This window comes from Phacochoerus africanus, chromosome 3 (assembly GCF_016906955.1).
Source record: "Phacochoerus africanus isolate WHEZ1 chromosome 3, ROS_Pafr_v1, whole genome shotgun sequence".
NCBI classification, from domain to species: domain Eukaryota; kingdom Metazoa; phylum Chordata; class Mammalia; order Artiodactyla; family Suidae; genus Phacochoerus; species Phacochoerus africanus.
This window is the reverse complement of record NC_062546.1, coordinates 26079887-26098016: the sequence shown is the minus strand read 5'-3', so window position 1 is coordinate 26098016 and position 18130 is coordinate 26079887. Positions and strand designations below refer to the sequence as shown.

The following is an 18130-nucleotide window of genomic DNA, read 5'->3' as shown; positions in this document are numbered from 1 at the left end:
AGAAGTTGAACAATGTTATTTATCTTTTCAGAACTCAACAGTAACAATTGAAGAATTCCATTGCAAGCTCCAAGAGGCTACAAACTTTCCTCTTCGTCCTTTTGTTATTCCCTTCCTCAAGGTAATTTTAATCAGATAACTACTGGATGTAATTTATCTTCAGCATTTCCTCAAGATCTGCTAGTGATCCCTGTTCTGTGATCCAAATCAGAGCAGCTTGCTTTATTTTCATATCTCTATTTTATTTGGGGCTGCTAGAGAAATGTGAGTATAGTTTGCAGAAAAGCCTTATGTTTGATGAGATGAGAGTTGAAAAAGCCTTCAGTTGTGGTTTGTATGCAGACACTGCTAGTGACACACAGAAGGAGCAGGTAGGAGGAATAGGAGCTGAGTGGGCTTGGAGGTATGTGCATGGCATGGAGGTTGGGCTCCTAGCAGAGGAAGTAACTGGACACAACCTTTTTGGAGGTGGCTAGGAGGTAAAGAAGAGTGTTACGAGAGGAGAATGTCAAAACAAAGGAGAGGCCTTTGCAGTTAGGACTTAGCCTAAGGACAGAAGAGCATGTGGGAAGGCACTATTTGCATCTTTCCTCCCATCAGTTAGTCCAGTTTCTAATTACATCCTCTGGAATTAATGTTCCCTGGCACATAACTTTTGGGGACTGTGTTTAAAATTATGCTTACTTGATCAGTGAGGCAGTAACATGCTCTTTTTAAAAAATATTTTTGGAGTTCCCGTCGTGGCTCAGTGGTTAACGAACCTGATTGGTATCCATGTTAACGAACCTGAGTAGTTCAATCCCAGGCCTCGCTCAATAGGTTAAAGATCCAGAGTTGCCATGAGCTGTAGTGTAGGTCACAGATGTGGTTCAGATCCCAAGTTGCTGTGGCTGGGGCACAGGTGGGCAGCTGTAGCTCTAATTCAACCCCTAAACCTGGGAACTTCCATATGCTGTGGGTGCAGCCATCAAAAGACAAAAGACTATATATATATATATATATATATATATATATATATATATATATATATATATATAAAGACAAAAGACTAATATCCATGAAGATGCAGGTTCAATCCCTGACCTTGCTCAATGGGTTAAGGATCTGGCATTGCTGCAAGCTGTAGCGTAGGTCAACAGCTGGAGCTCCAATTCGACCCCTAGCCTGGGAACCTCCATGTGCCATAGATGCAGCCCTATTTAAAAAAAAAAAAAAAAAAAACTGAAACAATTTCATGCTCACAAAATAGTTTCAAATTGTACAAAATTCAGATTCTCCAAATGTTAGTATTTTATCACATTTGCGTTATTACTCTTTTTTATTTCTATTTTTTTCTCAGAATTGTTTAAGGAGAAACTACAGACATGATACATCTAAATACTTTAGTCCAATTATCAAATCAAGAAATAAACATTGAGAGAAGTTCTCATCATGGCTCAGTGGTTAATGAATCCGACTAGTACCCATGAGAACGCAAGTTCACTCCCTGGCCTCGCTCAGTGGGTTAAAGATGTGGTATTGCCATGAGCTGTGGTGTAGGTTGCAAACTCAGTTCGGATCCCGTGTTACTGTGGCATAGGCTGGCAGCTACAGCTCCGACTTGACGCCTAGCCTGGCAATTTCCATATGCCGAGGGTTTGGCCCAAATAGACAAAAAACAAAAAAAGAAAGGAAGAAACATTGAGGAAGTTCCCTGGTGGCTCAGTGGGTTAAGGATCCAGCATTGTCACTGCTTTGGCTCCAATCACTCCAGGGTTTGATCCCTGGCCCAGGAATTTCTGCATGCCACAGGTGTTACAAATTAAAAAAAAAAAAAAGAAAGAATGAAAGGAAGGGGGGGGAGGAAGGAAGGAAGGACGGAAACAACACTGTCATCTTATAGACCTTATTAATATTTCACCAGATGTCCCACAAATGTCCTTTTTAACAAAAGAACAACTTTTTTTATGATCCTGTATCTAATTCAAGGTTACATCTTGGGTTTCATTGTCATGTCTTTTCAGTCCATTTTAATCTGAAATAGCATCTCATTAATGATCTAGATATTTTTGAAGAGTATAGGCTGTTTTATAGAATATGCTTCAATTTGGATTTTTCTGATACTTCTTCATGATTAGAATGAGGTTGTGCATTTTAGAGAGAAATAGCAGATAGGTGGTATCACTGCATGCTATCAGGAGACGTAGGTGTGAAGGTGTCTCATAATTTGTGATATTGAGTTTTATCACTTGGTAAAGGTGGTGTTTACTATGGTTTCCCACTGTAAAGTTACTATTTTTTCCTATTAAATGATAATAATGTTCAGAAACAGGTATCATGATTCATTCATACAGATAAAAAAAAATTAACCTGTGTCATAGATTTTATTTAATACATTGTTAGTGGGGGAATCAGCAAGTTGTTATAACCCCCTCAAGGGAGAAGCCAAAGGATGGACACATTTATAGATCAGGATTATTGTTATTAATATGCAAACAGAAGTAATACTTTCTTCTATAGTGGGCAAGAGGAGTCTCTAAAATCTCTGCTGCATGTGATTTTTTTTTCTTTCTTTTTCTTTTCTTTCTTTCTTTTTTTTTTTAAGGGCCACACCTGTGGCATATGGAGGTTCCCAAGCTAGGAGTCTAATCGGAGCTGCAGCTGCTGACTTACACCCCAGCCACAGCAACACCAGATCTGAGCTGCATCTGCAGCCTACACCATAGCTCACAGCAATGCCAGATCCTTGGCCCACGGAGCAAGGCCAGGGATCGAATCCACAACCTCATGGTTCCTAGTCGGATTTGTATCTGCTGTGTCACGACGGTAACTCCCACATGTGATTTTATACATGTTCATAGACAGCATTTTCTTCTCTTTTTTGTTTTTTTGCTGCCCTCTAGCATACGGAAGTTCCCAGGCCAGGGATTTAGATCCATGACCAGAGCCACGACCTACACAACAGCTGTGGCAACACAGGATCCTTAACCCACTGTGCCGGGCTGGGATTGAACTCACATCCCTGCCGCTGCAGAGATACCATCGATCCTCTTGTGCCACAGTAGCAACTCCAATAGACAACAATTTTTTTACATTGTTATTGGTTATCTATAACTTTCAGTGGTATAAAACAGCTCAAAGCAAAGAAAGTCAAGAATCAGATACCAGTGTATTCTAGACCAGGCATAGTTTGGAAAGTTATGACCCAAATCCAGCCCACCACATGGTTTTGTAAAGTCCTACCTAGAGAGAAAAATGGTCTTTACAGATGAACATTTGTAATTAATTTGGTAATAGGGAACACTATCTTTGAACCCCAAATAAGCTTAATGTTATCCTCAGTCCACCAAATGAATTCCATTCTTTTCATTAGTAGTAGACTATTACAGAAAAGCTTAACTCAGTTGTTTGTATTTTGACTTTTGTTAATACGGTAATTATAGAAATTTATTTTGTCCCTTGACAAAATAAATAATGTCCTTTTACCTTCTTTACCTTTATTTCCTAAGAAAACGTAACAGCATCGAAAAGATGGGTCATCTTACTGAAGTACTAATTCTGTTTTTTTTTTTTTAACTTAAAATTAGAGCATTGCAGACATGCAGGAAAATGCATATGTCTCAGTGCATGTCCTGTGTTGTGGCTCAGTTCTGATGACATTGACGTCTCGGCCTCTCAAGAGCAGTCTATGGTGCCTTTTTCAGCCTTGAAACAGCTGTGTGTTCTATCTCGGTCTCTTTTCTATATATCAGAGCCAGTAGATAATTGTTTCCCCCAAGACTCTAGAATCAAGAGGGATTTGGGAAATTTGTATTAATAGGAAGTGATTAGCATTTTAAAAAATTCACCTAGGAGTATATGTCACAAATGTAAAGATCTGACATGGTGGTTTGTTTTTTTTTTTTCAATTGAGTTTTTACAGTTGCTACAAGAGTGAGGTTATAGAACAGGCTTTTAGTGTTTTATATCATCAGATTCCCTATTCTTAACTCTTGTTATTTTGGAAAACAGCATGAGGTAGGTTATTCTGGCAGCTTCTTGGCTAGCATTTGGGTTTCTGTCAATTTATATCTGCTTTAAAAGCCACTAATTATGGTGTCTACTAAATTAACTGGTGGTAAAGGGATGACTACTTGCATGTATTAAACTCTCCTTTTACTTGCTCATCTGTTTCCCTTGGAATAAAGACTTATGGGTTCAGTTTAAATTGTTTTTAAATTTAGGGGAACATATAATTCTTCATTTTTTAATAGAACAAATATGGGGAAAGTACATTTTAAATATGAAGGCCTTATAGTTAAGTTTAAAGGACACACAGAGGGTTTTATATGACTTGTCCCATTAGAGGTTTAAGTTTGAGGAGAAGGAAAAATAATCAGTAATTAGTACATAATTAGAAAACATGCTTAGTTGGAGCACCACGGTAAGAAATAGATTCTACCCATGTGTATCCTCAGATCCTAGACTAGTCTTTAAGGCTTGTTGCCCTAATTCCCATCACTCCCCATACTTTTTTCAAAACCCATGTTCCACCCAAGTCAGAATAATCGCTGTTTCTGAAATTCCATGGCAGCTCTAATAGAGAACATGAAGGCAACATTGAGTAGTGCTATCAGAAATGGATGAGGATTCAGAAGAGAAAAACCAGGACTGCAGTGATAAAGGAAAGAGTGAATTCTTCTTACTCCCATGTAGGCAGTACTAATTCTCTAACTGACCAAAGTCTTTACACATTTTTAAAGATTTGGGTCAATAATTACTATGTTCAACAAACCTTTATTGAGCTTTGATGCTGTACTAGGCCACACAGGTAAATAAAGCACAATCTCTTCCTTAACTGAGATTTACATCTTATAGGGGCAAGAGACAAGTTAATAATAATTGAAGTTCATTATGATAGATATCACTTTACTTAGAGAGGGACATAGGGAAGTTAGACTGGCAGGGAGAGAAGTGCTTTTGTTTTGTGTCATCTTATTTGTAAAAGTCTATTGAGATGCTGGGCCCTGTTGTGTGTAGGGCCTAACACTGGGAAATTCACTGCTGCCTTCTTTTCAAGGCCAACCTGCCTCTGCTGCAGCGAGAACTGCTGCACTGCGCTCGGGCTGCCAAGCAGACCCCATCCCAGTATCTGGCTCAACATGAACACCTTCTGCTCAACACAAGCATCGCGTCTCCTGCTGACTCTTCTGAGCTGCTCATGGAAGTGCATGGAAATGGAAAGAGGCCCAGTCCAGAGAGGTGAGCAGAGAAGAGCTTTGTTGTCCTTGCTTTTCTGAGCTTTCCCTTTGCTTGTGAAAGAAAAAGAACTTGATTACTATGGTTATATATAGGTATAGACTCAAACATTCCTAAGGTTAATTTTGCTTTATCCCAACATCAGGCAGCAGAAAGCTTCTCAACATTTCATATGACTAAATACCCCTGCTGATAAATTCCACTCTTGAGCATTCTTGGGTCCAGTGTTTCAGAAGCATAAGAAATGTAATCTGGCCAAGGCATTTTCTTCTGATATGTAAAGTCCTATAAAAGGAGAACAATTAATGAATCAGCTTTACTTTTTTTTTTTTGCGTTTTAGGGCCACACCTTCGGCATATGGAGGTTCCCACATGAGAGGTCAAATCAAAGCTACAGCTACTGGCCTACACCACAGCCACAGCTGCCACATCTTGGGATCTGAGCCACATCTGCAACCTACACACAACTCATAGCAACACCAGATCCTTAATCCACTGAGTGAGGCCAGGGATCAAACCCGAGTCCTCATTGGAATCCTAGTCGGGTTCATTACCACTGAGCCACAACAGGAACACTGAATCAGCTTTACTTTGAAGAATGAAATTATTATTATTATTATTATTATTATTATTTTATTTTATTTTATTTTATTTTTATTTTTAGAGCCACACTGCCGCATGTGGAAGATCGCAGGCTAGGGGTCGAATTGGAGCTACAGCTGCTGGCCTACACCACAGCCACAGCAATGCCAGATCTGAGCCGCATCTGCAACCTACACCACAGCTCACAGCAACGCTGGATCCCTAACCCACTGAGCAAGGCCAGGGATCGAACCTGCACCCTCATGGTTCCTAGTCAGATTTGTTTCCACTGTACCACGATGGGAACTCCTGAAGATTGAAATTATATTAATTTAATTTATCCTGGAAATTGATGCATGAGTATTTACCACTATTTTCTATGGTTTGTTTTAATAACAGTGAAAATCTTGCTACAGTTGAAGCGAATGACTAAAAGTCCTACTAATTCACAAGTGTATTAATTATGTAAGCCTTTTTTCTCCCATGTGGAGAATTTGTCTCTTTTCCAGTTGCTGACCTCCAGAGCAGCAGATTTGACCTTGAAACATTCCTAAACATAGTTGAACCCATAGTCTTCCATTTTCCTGTTAATTTCTCCTTTGCTTCATGAAATTGAGATATTTCTGCTCGGTTATGGATGAATTTGACCTCTTTTTCTATGCTGAGATAAATCAGTAATTTCCATTATATACCTGGCCTTTGAAGACATTTCAGTTCATGCCTCATGCTAAGCCTTTTTTTTATCATCTTCTTTTTTGTGAAAGTACCTGGCACAAAGTAGGTGCTCAGGAAGTATTTGCATGAACACTTGTTGAAAGACTTAGACATGCACTTCCCATTCTTCTACAGGAGGGAAGAGAGCAGTTTTGAAAGAGATACAGTTCCTCCTGAGCCTCCCGCCAAGAGAGTGTGTACCATTAGCCCTGCTCCCCGGCACAGTCCTGCCCTCACTGTGCCTCTCATGAATCCTGCGGGCCAGTTTCATCCTACTCCTCCGCCTCTTCAGCACTACACCTTAGAAGATATTGCAACTTCCCACCTGTATCGTGAACCCAACAAGATGCTAGAACATCGAGAAGTTCGTGATAGACACCATAATCTTAGTAAGTGACGTAAGCAGTCTGATAATGATTTAGATTCAGATTAAATCCATGGATTTCTTTCCTACTCAGTGATAAAGCAAAATAGTATCATCATTGCTTTTTTTCCACTGATAAGATGAAGCAATTTTATACGTAAGAAAGAATATTAGGGAGTTCCCGTTGTGGCTCAGTGGTTAACGAATCCGACTAGTATCCATGAGGATGCAGGTTCGATTCCTGGCCTTGCTTAGTGGGTTAAGGATCTGGCATTGTGGTGAGCTGAGGTGTTGGTCATAGACACAGCTTGGATGTCACGTTGCTGTGGCTGTGGCGTAGGCCAGCAGCTACAACTCTGATTTGACTCCTAGCCTGGGAGCCTGCATATGCCTCAGGTGCAGCCCTAAAAAGACCTAAATAAATTTTAAAAATTAAAAAAAAGAATATTAGGGTTGTAATGTTCTCATTTGAAATTGATCTTACTTCATATTTTGTTGCTATTATCATTATATGATAGAAGTGGGTGAAACATACTTTTAAAATACACATTGAAGTATTTAAGAATAAAAGGATATTATTTGTTCCACTTGGTTCAGGAAAAAATAGAGAATAACTAAGCAAATGAGGTAAAAATATTCGCATTTAGGTATTCTGAGTAAAGGGCATATGATAACTCTTTGTTCTTGGAACATTTATTTAGGTCTGAGTTTATTTCAGAATAAAATGTTTATAAAATTAAGCAAGAAAGATTTAAAATGTGATCTTAGTAGTGAAAGTGCAGACATTTAGGTGAGAAAGAGGTGAGCCATCCTCATGGATAACCGGCTGTGCATCCTAACTAGCTGTATGAGGTTATGCAAGTTGCTTAGGCTCTCTGTGCCTCAGATTATGCATTTCTAAAATGGAGAGGACACCACCTTCTGTGCTGGGTCATTATCACATTTGGAATGCCTGGACATTCATCCTCAGCAACCATTAAAGCCACAGCAATGCCAAATCCAAGCCACATCTGCAGCTTACACCACAGCTCACCGAAACACCAGATCCTTAACCCACTGAGCCAGGCCAGGGATCGAACCTATATCCTCATGGACTAGTCAGGTTCATAACCCTCTGAGCCACAATGGAACTCCCTTTCCTTATATTTTTAACAGTTTTAGAAACAAATTTTTTCATCTTGAAGTGTTCTATTTGAAAGACCTGTAATCCTCTACCTTGTTGGTTTATTTTACAGTCAACCGTTTACCTTACAGACTGGTTATAGATTTAATTTTCCCCAGTCCTCTTTTGAAAAGGGGACTTATCTAGCATAGGGGTTCTTACCAAATCATTTCTCATTCCCCATTTAATTAAAAAACATTTTTTTTATTTTTATTTATTTATTTATTTTGTCTTTTGTCTTTTTTTAGGGCCGCACCCACATGGCATATGGAGGTTCCCAGGCTAGGGGTTGAATCAGAGCTGTACCCACTGACTTACACCACAGCCACAGCAACAGGGGATCCAAGCCCCAGCTACAACCTACATACACCACAGCTCACAGCAACTCCGGATCCTTAACCCACTGGGCGAGGCCAGGGATCGAACCCTAGTTCTCAAGGATGCTTAGGTTCGCTAACCACCAAGCCACGTACGGGAACTCCCCACTCCCCCACTTTTTTTTTTTTTTTTGGTCTTTTTTTTTGCCTTTTGAGGTCCACTCCCACGGCATGTGGAGGTTCCCAGGCTAGGAGTCTAATTGGAGTTGTAGCCACCGGCCTACACCAGAGCCACAGCAACACGGGATCCGAGCTGCGTCTGCGACCTACCCCACAGCTCACGACAACGCCAGATCCTTAACCCACTGAGCAAGGCCAGGGATCGAACCCACAACCTCATGGTTCCTAGTCGGATTCGTTAACCACTGAGCCACAACGGGAACTCCCCTACTCCCCCACTTTTAAACAAACAAATTATATCACTCCCCCCATTTACTCTCCTAAAGTGAAATCTATGGATGCTATAGCCTACTTTAGTCTCTAATTTTAGAATCAGTATCTTGAAGTATATAAGAAAGTATTTTAGGCGTCTCTGTTGTGGCTCAGTGGAAACGAATCCGACTGTTATCCATGAGGACACAAGTTCAATTCCTGGCATTGCTCAGTGGGTTAAGGATCTGGTGTTGCCATGAGCTGTGGTGTAGGTTGCAGACACAGCTCGGATCTGGTGATGCTGTGGCTATGGTATAGGCTGCCTGCTACAGCTCTATTTCGACCCCTCGCCTGGGAACCTCCATATTCTGCAGGTACAGCCCTAAAAAGCCAAGAAAAAAAGCAAAAACAAAACAAAGTATTTTATAATATGTTAGTGCTCAGGCATGACTACACAAGAAGATATGATGAAATAAGCAGGTGGTTGCACAGATAAAGAATCACTATGAATACAATACGTATAGGAGTTCCTGCTGTGGTGCAACAGGATTGGCAGCATCTCTGGAGCTCTGGGACACAGGTTGTATCCCCAGCCCGGCACAGTGGGTTAAGGATCCATAGTTGTGGAGTTCCCATCATGGCTCAGTGGTAACAAACCCCACTAGTATCCATGAGGACTCGGGTTTGATCCCTCGCGTTGCTCAGTGGATTAAGGATCTGGCATTGCCGTGAGCTGTGGTTGATCACAGACAGGGCTCAGATCCCACATTGCTATGGTTGCCACAGCTGCAGCATAGGTCACAAATGTGGCTCACATCTTATCCCTGGCCTGGGAACTCCATATGCCACCAGACAGCTTAAAAAAAAAAAATACAACACCTATAAATTCAGACTATAACAGGTTGTGTTACAGTAACGATTCCAAGCCTTGTCTGTGACCTACACCACAGCTCACGGCAACGCCGAATCCTTAACCCACTGAGCAGGGCCAGAGATCGAACCGGCATCCTGGTTACTAATCAGGCTTGTTTCCACTGAGCCACAGTGGCAACTTCTCTTACCTGTTTTTCTTTTGGGCTATTTGTCTTTCATAATTGATTTGTGGGAGGGGTTTTTTGTTTGTTTTTTGGTGTTTTTTGGCCACATCTGTGGCATGTGGAAGTTCCCAGGCCAGAGATCAGATCTGCACCATAGCAGAAGCCCAAGCCACTGAAGTGGCAACACCAGATCCCTAACCCACTGCACCGCAAGGGAACTCCTGGTGGAAGTTTTAAATACTTTCCAAGTAGTGACTTCTTGTTGGTCATATGTCATTTTGTGGTTTTATGTCACCATGAATCATTACCTTAGTAGTGTGCTCATAGTTGGTAAGAATGTGTATGTATGTACTTGGTAGCATTCTGTTTACTGTATTCTTCCCTCTGTGTTCAAATTTAATCTAATTTCTGATAGGTCTAAATGGAGGCTATCAGGATGAGTTGGTAGACCACCGTTTGACAGAAAGGGAATGGGCCGATGAATGGAAACATCTTGATCATGTAAGAATCTTATAGTGTATAATTTTCCTACTTATTACTTTTAATTCTTAATATTACTAAGAGTAATAGTGTGTATGCTTGACGTGAAGTTAACCAGAGCTACAATGTCTTTGTAGTAAAAGCTGATTTATCTGCTTTTCCCTCAGCAGGAGAGCTAAGAGTAAGTAACTCCCAATCTTTGGAATAGGGTGATCACTTCAGGAGAAGCCATGTATTATAATGGTTAAAAATATAAGTTTATAAGTTTTAGGCCCCAGCTTTGTGTGATGGAAAGTTGCTTCACCATTTTTAGCCTTAATTCCTTAATCTTTTTTTAAAATGCTATATTAGTTGAATTCGCAGGAGGATTTGTAATGATATGTACAGTGCTTATCACAGAGCCTGGTATATATAAGACATGTTAAATAATAAACGGAGTTTCTCCAAATACAAATAAGAATTGCTACACTGATACAGAATGTAAACTCTCAAGTTCTCTGCCCCATGGGAAGAGAGAGCATCCCCTCTCACTAAAAAGGGAAGAGAATGTAGTATCTTCTTGAAATACATGTACAGTAGCTTTTCTTTTCTGAATGTAATTTCTCTGTTTGCATTCTTAAATAAATCTCCCACTCTAGGCAAAGATATAATGTGGTTTCACTATAGTATTTAAAGAACCATATTATAATGAGACTGGATGCATCAGCCATGAAAATCCAAAAAGGGTTTTGAAACCTAAAAAAAGAAAATTTTGTGTGTACATATTTAAAGAGAAACAATAAGAAAGGCTTTCAAATGTAAACTTGATGTTGCTAAATCTATAAAATTCTTAAACTTCAATTTTTATGTTTTATTTACCTGTCACTGGTTTTCAATATTGATTGTATGAATGTCCTCATCCCATGACTTTGCCTGACTTCCTGCCTTGCTCAGGCCCTGAATTGCATCATGGAAATGGTAGAGAAAACAAGGCGCTCTATGGCAGTCCTGCGGCGCTGTCAGGAATCAGATCGGGAAGAACTCAACTATTGGAAAAGACGATATAACGAAAACACAGAGATGAGGAAAACAGGGAGCGAGATGGTCTCCAGGCAGCACAGTCCTGGGGGCACAGATTCTCTCAGCAATGGTAAGGGGAGAGTCTCACTTCAGTTGGCAAGGAAGGCTTTTTACATATATAATGTATTTGTTGTATTTTTTATTTTTGAGGCTTTTTCTATTTTACTTTGGAAGGAAAATGGTGCTAGATTGTAGAGTGAGAAAATCTGGGTATAATTATGAAGAGTATATGATAAAATATATCATGGACTCAGTATCTGGCATGCAGTAATAAATACTGTCTTACAAGTACTGGATGATGATCGAAGAATGTTTGGTTGTTAAATTCAGCCTAAATTTAGGCTGAATGTACTTGGTACTCTCATGTAAATCACATTCATTCCTCACAGTACCCCTAAAAATGTTCACCTCAGTTTCCCTTCCCTTTTCTCCATTCCCTATCCAGAAGAATACCATTTTTTGATTGGACCAAAAAAAAAAAAAATTTGCTATACCAAGCTATATCCCTTTCCTGCCTTTTCCCATCCTGAAGTTGTACAGACATGAATAGCTGTCCTCTCAATCCAGGTTACATACAGGACACCACAGCTATTCTTCCAAAAATGTTCCCTCACATTCACCTAGTAACCGAAAAGGCACCCTATCCAAAAGCTCAGCTAAATGAGGGGCCACCAGTGGGCAGACTCTCCCCACCCAAACCTACCCAGCCACCCACTTCAGGCTCTCAATTTTCACCAAAGAGAATGACTCTTCTTATGGCGAACCTAGCATGTTCCAAGGAAGACAGCCGTTAGTCTCTAAAAAACTACCCAAAAAGTTGAGGCAAAGACATTGGTAACTAAGGGATCCCATTTCCCCACCCACCCACCCCCACCACCCTTGGAGGCTCCTCTTGAGCCAGCCATAGATTAGGAACATTGTGTGGGCTATCCGGCACAGCAGGATGTCCAAGAATACTTATAGTATGATTATTTGAGTTAGAACCTCAAAGCTAATTCTTAGGTATCTCTCACCATATGAACCTTCACAAATACTGCCTGTACCAGCTCACAGAAACTTACCCTAAGTTCACCACCCAAATCATAAACCTTCCAAAGAAGCTCTGTAGGCGCACAGGTGAGACAGCATAGAGTGCAGAGTGAGCCTGGTTGTGAGTCTCCAGCCAGGACTACAGGTCTTGCTGGTGTTGTTTAAACATTGCTTTGCATTGAGAGTTTAGCAGGGGTGACTATGTCTATTACCCTGTCATAACTATCACCAGCACCTCTCTTGCTGTCAAAAATGAGGACAATTGGGATGACAAATTATATTGTCACTGCAGGTTTACCTCTTCATGGGTCCCAGTGTTTCCTTCTCAGGTCTCTCGGGGCACTATAGCTCTGTCTGACCTAAATAGTATCTTTTAGTATCTTTATACATATTATACATATATATTAAGTATTTCACTGTTTGTTTCTTTTAGAGTATGTTTGTTACATGCATTGTAGAAGGAAATCAGATATCCTAAACAAGCGTGCTACTCAAAATGTAAGCCAAATGCTACTTGTCTGTGATGGTATGAGGAGCTTGCGCCATGATGAATAGGGCACTGTTTGCTTCACTGTGGGAAGAGTCTGCTACACTAAGCAGTGTGCTTTGGGATGTAATTGTTTTGCTTGCATTCTTTTTTTGTTTGTTTGTTGGGGTTTTTGGGGGGGTGGGGGTTTGGTTTTTTAGGGCTGCACCCACGGCATATGGAGATTCCCATGCTAGGGGTCAAATCTGAGCTAGAGCTGCTGGCCTACACCACAGCCACAGCAACACAGGATCCGAGCCTCATCTGCAACCTATACCACAGTTCACGGCAACGCTGGATCCTTAACCCACTGAGCGAGGCCAGGGATTGAACCTGCAACCTCATGGTTCCTAGTCAGATTCGTTTCCACTGTGCCATAACGTGGAATTCCTTGTTTGCATTCTACATAAGCTCCTTATCTATTCATGGACTAGTAACAGTTTGTAGACCAGCACTTTGAGTAGCACTCTCTATAACTGGGCAGTGTTGTGGGGCATAGCACACAAACATACTCACCATTGACTTTTAAATGGACAATTGTGTTCTAAATGTTTGACGTATAGAAACCTCTGGTGAATTGTTATTGGAGTATTTAGTATTTTTCTGTTTTGGAATATATAAAGGGAGAAATGGAATAGACTTTGGTTGACAGTATTACTTTTCCCATTTAAAATAATGGAATACAGGTTTCCTCTCTGTCACAATTTGTGATTTCACAGCCCAGAGCAGTTAATCACTTAACTTGTCCTCATGCTACTTAGAGAATACAGACCTGGGATGGGTCTGGACTAGACACTGAGTAGGCTGGGGTCAGGGTCTGGCAGGACATCAGTGTTCTGGCCTCAGTGTTTTCACCTGTAAAAGAAGGAGGACTGGGTCTGATTATCTCTAAAATCCTGAGGTCAAGTCTCCTACTTCCATCAGAAGGTAAACTCTACCTTGTACATGTCTTTGGAATCCTGGCACCAAAGTGTCCCACCACAGATGGAAAAAAACAAAATTTGTGATTCACAGTATTTTCTGGAACAGATTTTGTTCAGGGATGCACAAAAGGGATGTATTTTGGTATTTATTTAAGGATGCATAAATAAGTGTGAAAACTATAAGGAAAAACAAAGTGATCATCACAGAATTCAAGAGAATGGTTTCCTCTGAGCATATGGCATGGAGAATGGCAATGATTAAAGTGAAGAGTGAGCTCTAATCATCTTTATCAGCTCTAAGGATAGGATTGCAAGTCTGGCTGGCATCATTTAAACATTACTGGGGGAGTTCCCATCATGGCTCAATGGAAATGAATCTGCCTAGTATCCCTGAGGAAGTAAGATACAAGTATCGCTGGCCTTGCTCAGTGGGTTAAGGATACGGCATTGCCGTGAGCTATGGTGTAGGTAACAGATGCGGCTCAGATCTGGAGTTGCCATGACTGTGGTGTAGGCCAGCGCCTACAGCTCTGATTTGACCCCTTGCCTGGGAACCTCCATGTGCCAGGGGTGCAGACCTAAAAAGACACCAAAAGAAAGAAAGAAAATTTTAAATGTTGACTATTGATGTAACACACGCACATATACATATTCTTTCTCAGATTCTTTTCCCATATAGGTTATTACAAAATATTGAGTATAGTTCCCTGTGCTATACAGTAGGTCCTTGTTGGTTATCTATGTTATGTATAGTAGTGTGTATATATTAATCCCAAACTCCTAATTTATCCCTTCCTCCCCCCCAATTTCTGTATTCTTTTAAAGGGAATTTTTTTTTACTGAACTGCATTAAGAGATCCCTGGTGGCAGAGTGGGTTAAGGATCCATTGTTGTCACTGCTGTGACTCTGGTTACTGCTATGACACAGCTTCCGTCCCTGGCCTGGGAACTTCCTTATACTGCGGGCACAGGCAAAAAGAGAAAAAAATAAACTGTATTGTAAAAATGTTAAGAAATGTATAAATTACGAAAATCTTGTCGTTCCCCCCACACACACACTTTTTTTTACTTGCCTAGGCTCTCTTATTAGCAAATCAGTGTGTCCTTAAGGAATTTTCTGTGCCTATACTTAAAGATAATTTTTCTCAGTTTTTTGTTTTGAAGTTTTTCAGACACATAGAAATACTGAAAGAGTGACACAGTGACCATTCAAGTGCGCTGCACCTAGATTCACCAGTTTTTCACATTTCGCATTTGGTTTCTCTCTTTATAGATGGGTAGATGCATAGGCACAGTCTTCCCTAAAGCATTATACTCATCCTTAAATGCTTCATTCTGTTTCTGCTAGAAACTAGAGTGTTCTTTTGCGGAACCACAGTACCATTAGTCCGCCACTTCTGACCCATGTATTTGCAGTCTCTGACCTTTAATAACCTCTGAAACCCTAGTTTTCTTTTCTCTCTCTCTCTTTTTTTTTTTTTTTTTTTGGTTTTTCGTCTTTTTTAGGGCTGTACCCGTGGCATATGGAGGTTCCTAGGCTACGGGTCTAATCGAAGCCGCCAGCCTACACCATAGCCACAGCAACACCAGATCTGAGCCACGTCTGCAATCTACACCACAGCTCACAGCAACACCAGATCCTTAACCCACTGAGCAAGGCCAGGGATCGAACCCACAACCTCATGGTTCCCAGTCGGATTTGTGAAACCCTAGTTTTCTTGATAACAAGCTGAAAATTTTGTCTTCTGGAAATACTATGAAAATGTCCATAGTTTCTAGGCATGTCCCAAGTGAGCTGAGAAGTTGCTTTAGGGTCATTTGCATCCTCCCTTCTTAAATCTGACAGAGAAATAAAATACTTGAGGATTGAGCAGGTACAAAGTTGATGGCTGAAGTGAAGTGGCTTTTCCTTGTTGGTTACAACAGTGTTCGAGGGTTCCCTTTCCTCCACATTCTTTCCAACATCTGTTATTTGTGGTCTTTTTGATAATAGCCATTCTGACAGGTGTGAAGTGATATCTCACTGTGGTTTTAGTTTGCATTTCTTTGATGATTAGCGATGTTGGGCATCTTAAAGTTAAGTGTACTATTTTATAGTCTGATTTTATCCCTTGTCAGAATATTTTTTGCAGTAAATGAATGTATATGTTTGAATCTTTCTAAGTAGGGAGTGAGAGTTCTAGCAAGTTTTTCACAAAAATAAACATGCCGGCGTTCCCGTCATGGCGCAGTGGTTAACGAATCCGACTAGGAACCATGAGGTTGCGGGTTCGGTCCCTGCCCTTGCTCAGTGGGTTAACGATCCGGCGTTGCCGTGAGCTGTGGTGTAGGTTGCAGACGCGGCTCGGATCCCGAGTTGCTGTGGCTCTGGTATAGGCCGGTGGCTACAGCTCCAATTCAACCCCTAGCCTGGAACCTCCATGTGCCGAGGGAGCGGCCCAAGAATAGCAACAACAACAACAACAAAAAAAAAAAAGACAAAGAGACATAAATAAATAAATAAATAAATAAAAATAAACATGCCAATTATAAATGGCTTCTGACCTGTGTTGTTTCTCTCTTCCATAGATTCTCAACGGGAATTCAGCAGTAGGCCAGGAACAGGATATGTACCTGTGGAGTTTTGGAAAAAAACTGGTATGTCTATCTGCATAGAGGTCATATGTACTCAGTAATTTATGTGAGCGAGGAGCACATGTTTGGGGGATAGTGGTTTTCTCATCAGTTCCTCCTCATGGGTTCCTCCTCGAGGTTCCTGCCTCTCCTTCCCTCTTCAGCTTGTCCCATCTTGTGGACTACCCATCATGTTACTTTACTGGTTAAGAATTTAGAATGACTCCCTTCAATCCATCCAAGTCCTACTGGGAGGCATTAAGTAACCAACTCTCCCTTCCCTATTTGTATGCCCTATTTCTGGGCATATAGCTTAATTCACTTCTGTCTCTTCCCATCACTGTGTTGTCACACTCCCATTTGGTTCATTCTGCTCTTCACCTTTACTATCTCTAGCTTCATCAAGACTGTTCTTGGTAGGTCTCATTTTCTATAAGAATAAGAGAGGGTTTGGACTTCCCTCGTGGCTCAGTGGGTTAAGGATCCAGTGTTGTCACTACTGTGGCTCAGGTTGCTGCTGTGGCGCAGGTTTGATCCCTGGCCCAGGAACTTCCACATGCCACAGGTGTGGCCAAAAAAAGAAAGAAAGAAAGAGGGTGGTGGGAGCTGCTTAACCTCACATACCTAATATTACCTTATCCAAATACTAGCTTTCTTTTCCTTCTTACCTCCCTTTCTCAATGGAAAAAAAAAATTTTTTAGCCACACCCATAGCATGTGTACATTCCTGGGCCAGGGATCAAATCCACACCATAGCAGTGACCCAACCACTGCAGTGACATATTCTGGATCCCTAGCCCTCTGCACCACAAGAGAACTCCCTCAGTGAAATTTTTAAAGTGCAGTACAGTTTTTGGCTTTCTTCCTAAGATAAAATTTACTTCTACAAAAAGGTTAATACCTAGTTAATATCAAGACCATAATATAAACAAATGGTCAAAAGATATGGACAGATACATTATGTTATGAGAAATACAATTAACCATATTACAAAATGTTTATTCTCATTGACAGGAAAGTATAAGATAATGCAACCCTGATCAATTAGCCTCCAAAGTCTTTTTTTTTTTTTTTTGACTCCCAAAGTCTTTAACACTTAAAAATTATTGGCAAAATTTAGAGGACCTTTTAATGATAGTAAATAATTGATCAAAGATTTATATACGAAATTACTAAGTGTTACCAACTGTGAATACATGGGAATTTTGAAATCATTTCTTACTTATGGGCTTTTCAATCTTTTATTTATTTAGTTATTTATTATTATTGTTGTTGTTGTTTTTTGTTTTTTTTGTCTTTTGTTCTTTTAGGGCCGCACCAACGGCATATGGAGGTTCCCAGGCTAGAGGTCTAATCAGAGCTGATTGCTGCCAGCGTACACCATATCAGAGCCATGTCTGCTACCTAAACCATAGCTCATGGCAACGCCGGATGCTTAACCCACTGAGCAAGGCCAGGGATCAAACCTACAACCTCATGGTACCTAATCAGATTTGTTTCTGCTGCACCACAACAGGAACTTCCTGAATCTTTTATTTTAAAAGAGAGTGATCTGGATTGTTAAAGAAGCAACAGTATATAAGAAGACACTGTTTTTTGTGAATTCTTGGAGGAAGGGAGAGGGAACCTGGGAAATGCCCAGATAGCCATGAATGGTTATGTGAATTTACAGTGT

At 40.6% G+C, this 18130-nt stretch overlaps 1 protein-coding gene across 2 annotated transcripts in view; it reads left to right on the top strand.

The window, feature by feature from the left end:
- CBFA2T2 (CBFA2/RUNX1 partner transcriptional co-repressor 2) overlaps positions 1-18130 on the top strand; it is a 159556-nt gene that overhangs the window by 134505 nt on the left and 6921 nt on the right. For both annotated transcript variants that reach the window (XM_047771301.1, XM_047771300.1), the window contains exons 4-9: positions 32-121; positions 5039-5220; positions 6649-6902; positions 10241-10326; positions 11239-11434; positions 16411-16479. In XM_047771301.1, coding sequence (XP_047627257.1) covers positions 32-121; positions 5039-5220; positions 6649-6902; positions 10241-10326; positions 11239-11434; positions 16411-16479 — 877 coding nt within the window. The remainder of the gene's footprint in view (positions 1-31; positions 122-5038; positions 5221-6648; positions 6903-10240; positions 10327-11238; positions 11435-16410; positions 16480-18130) is intronic.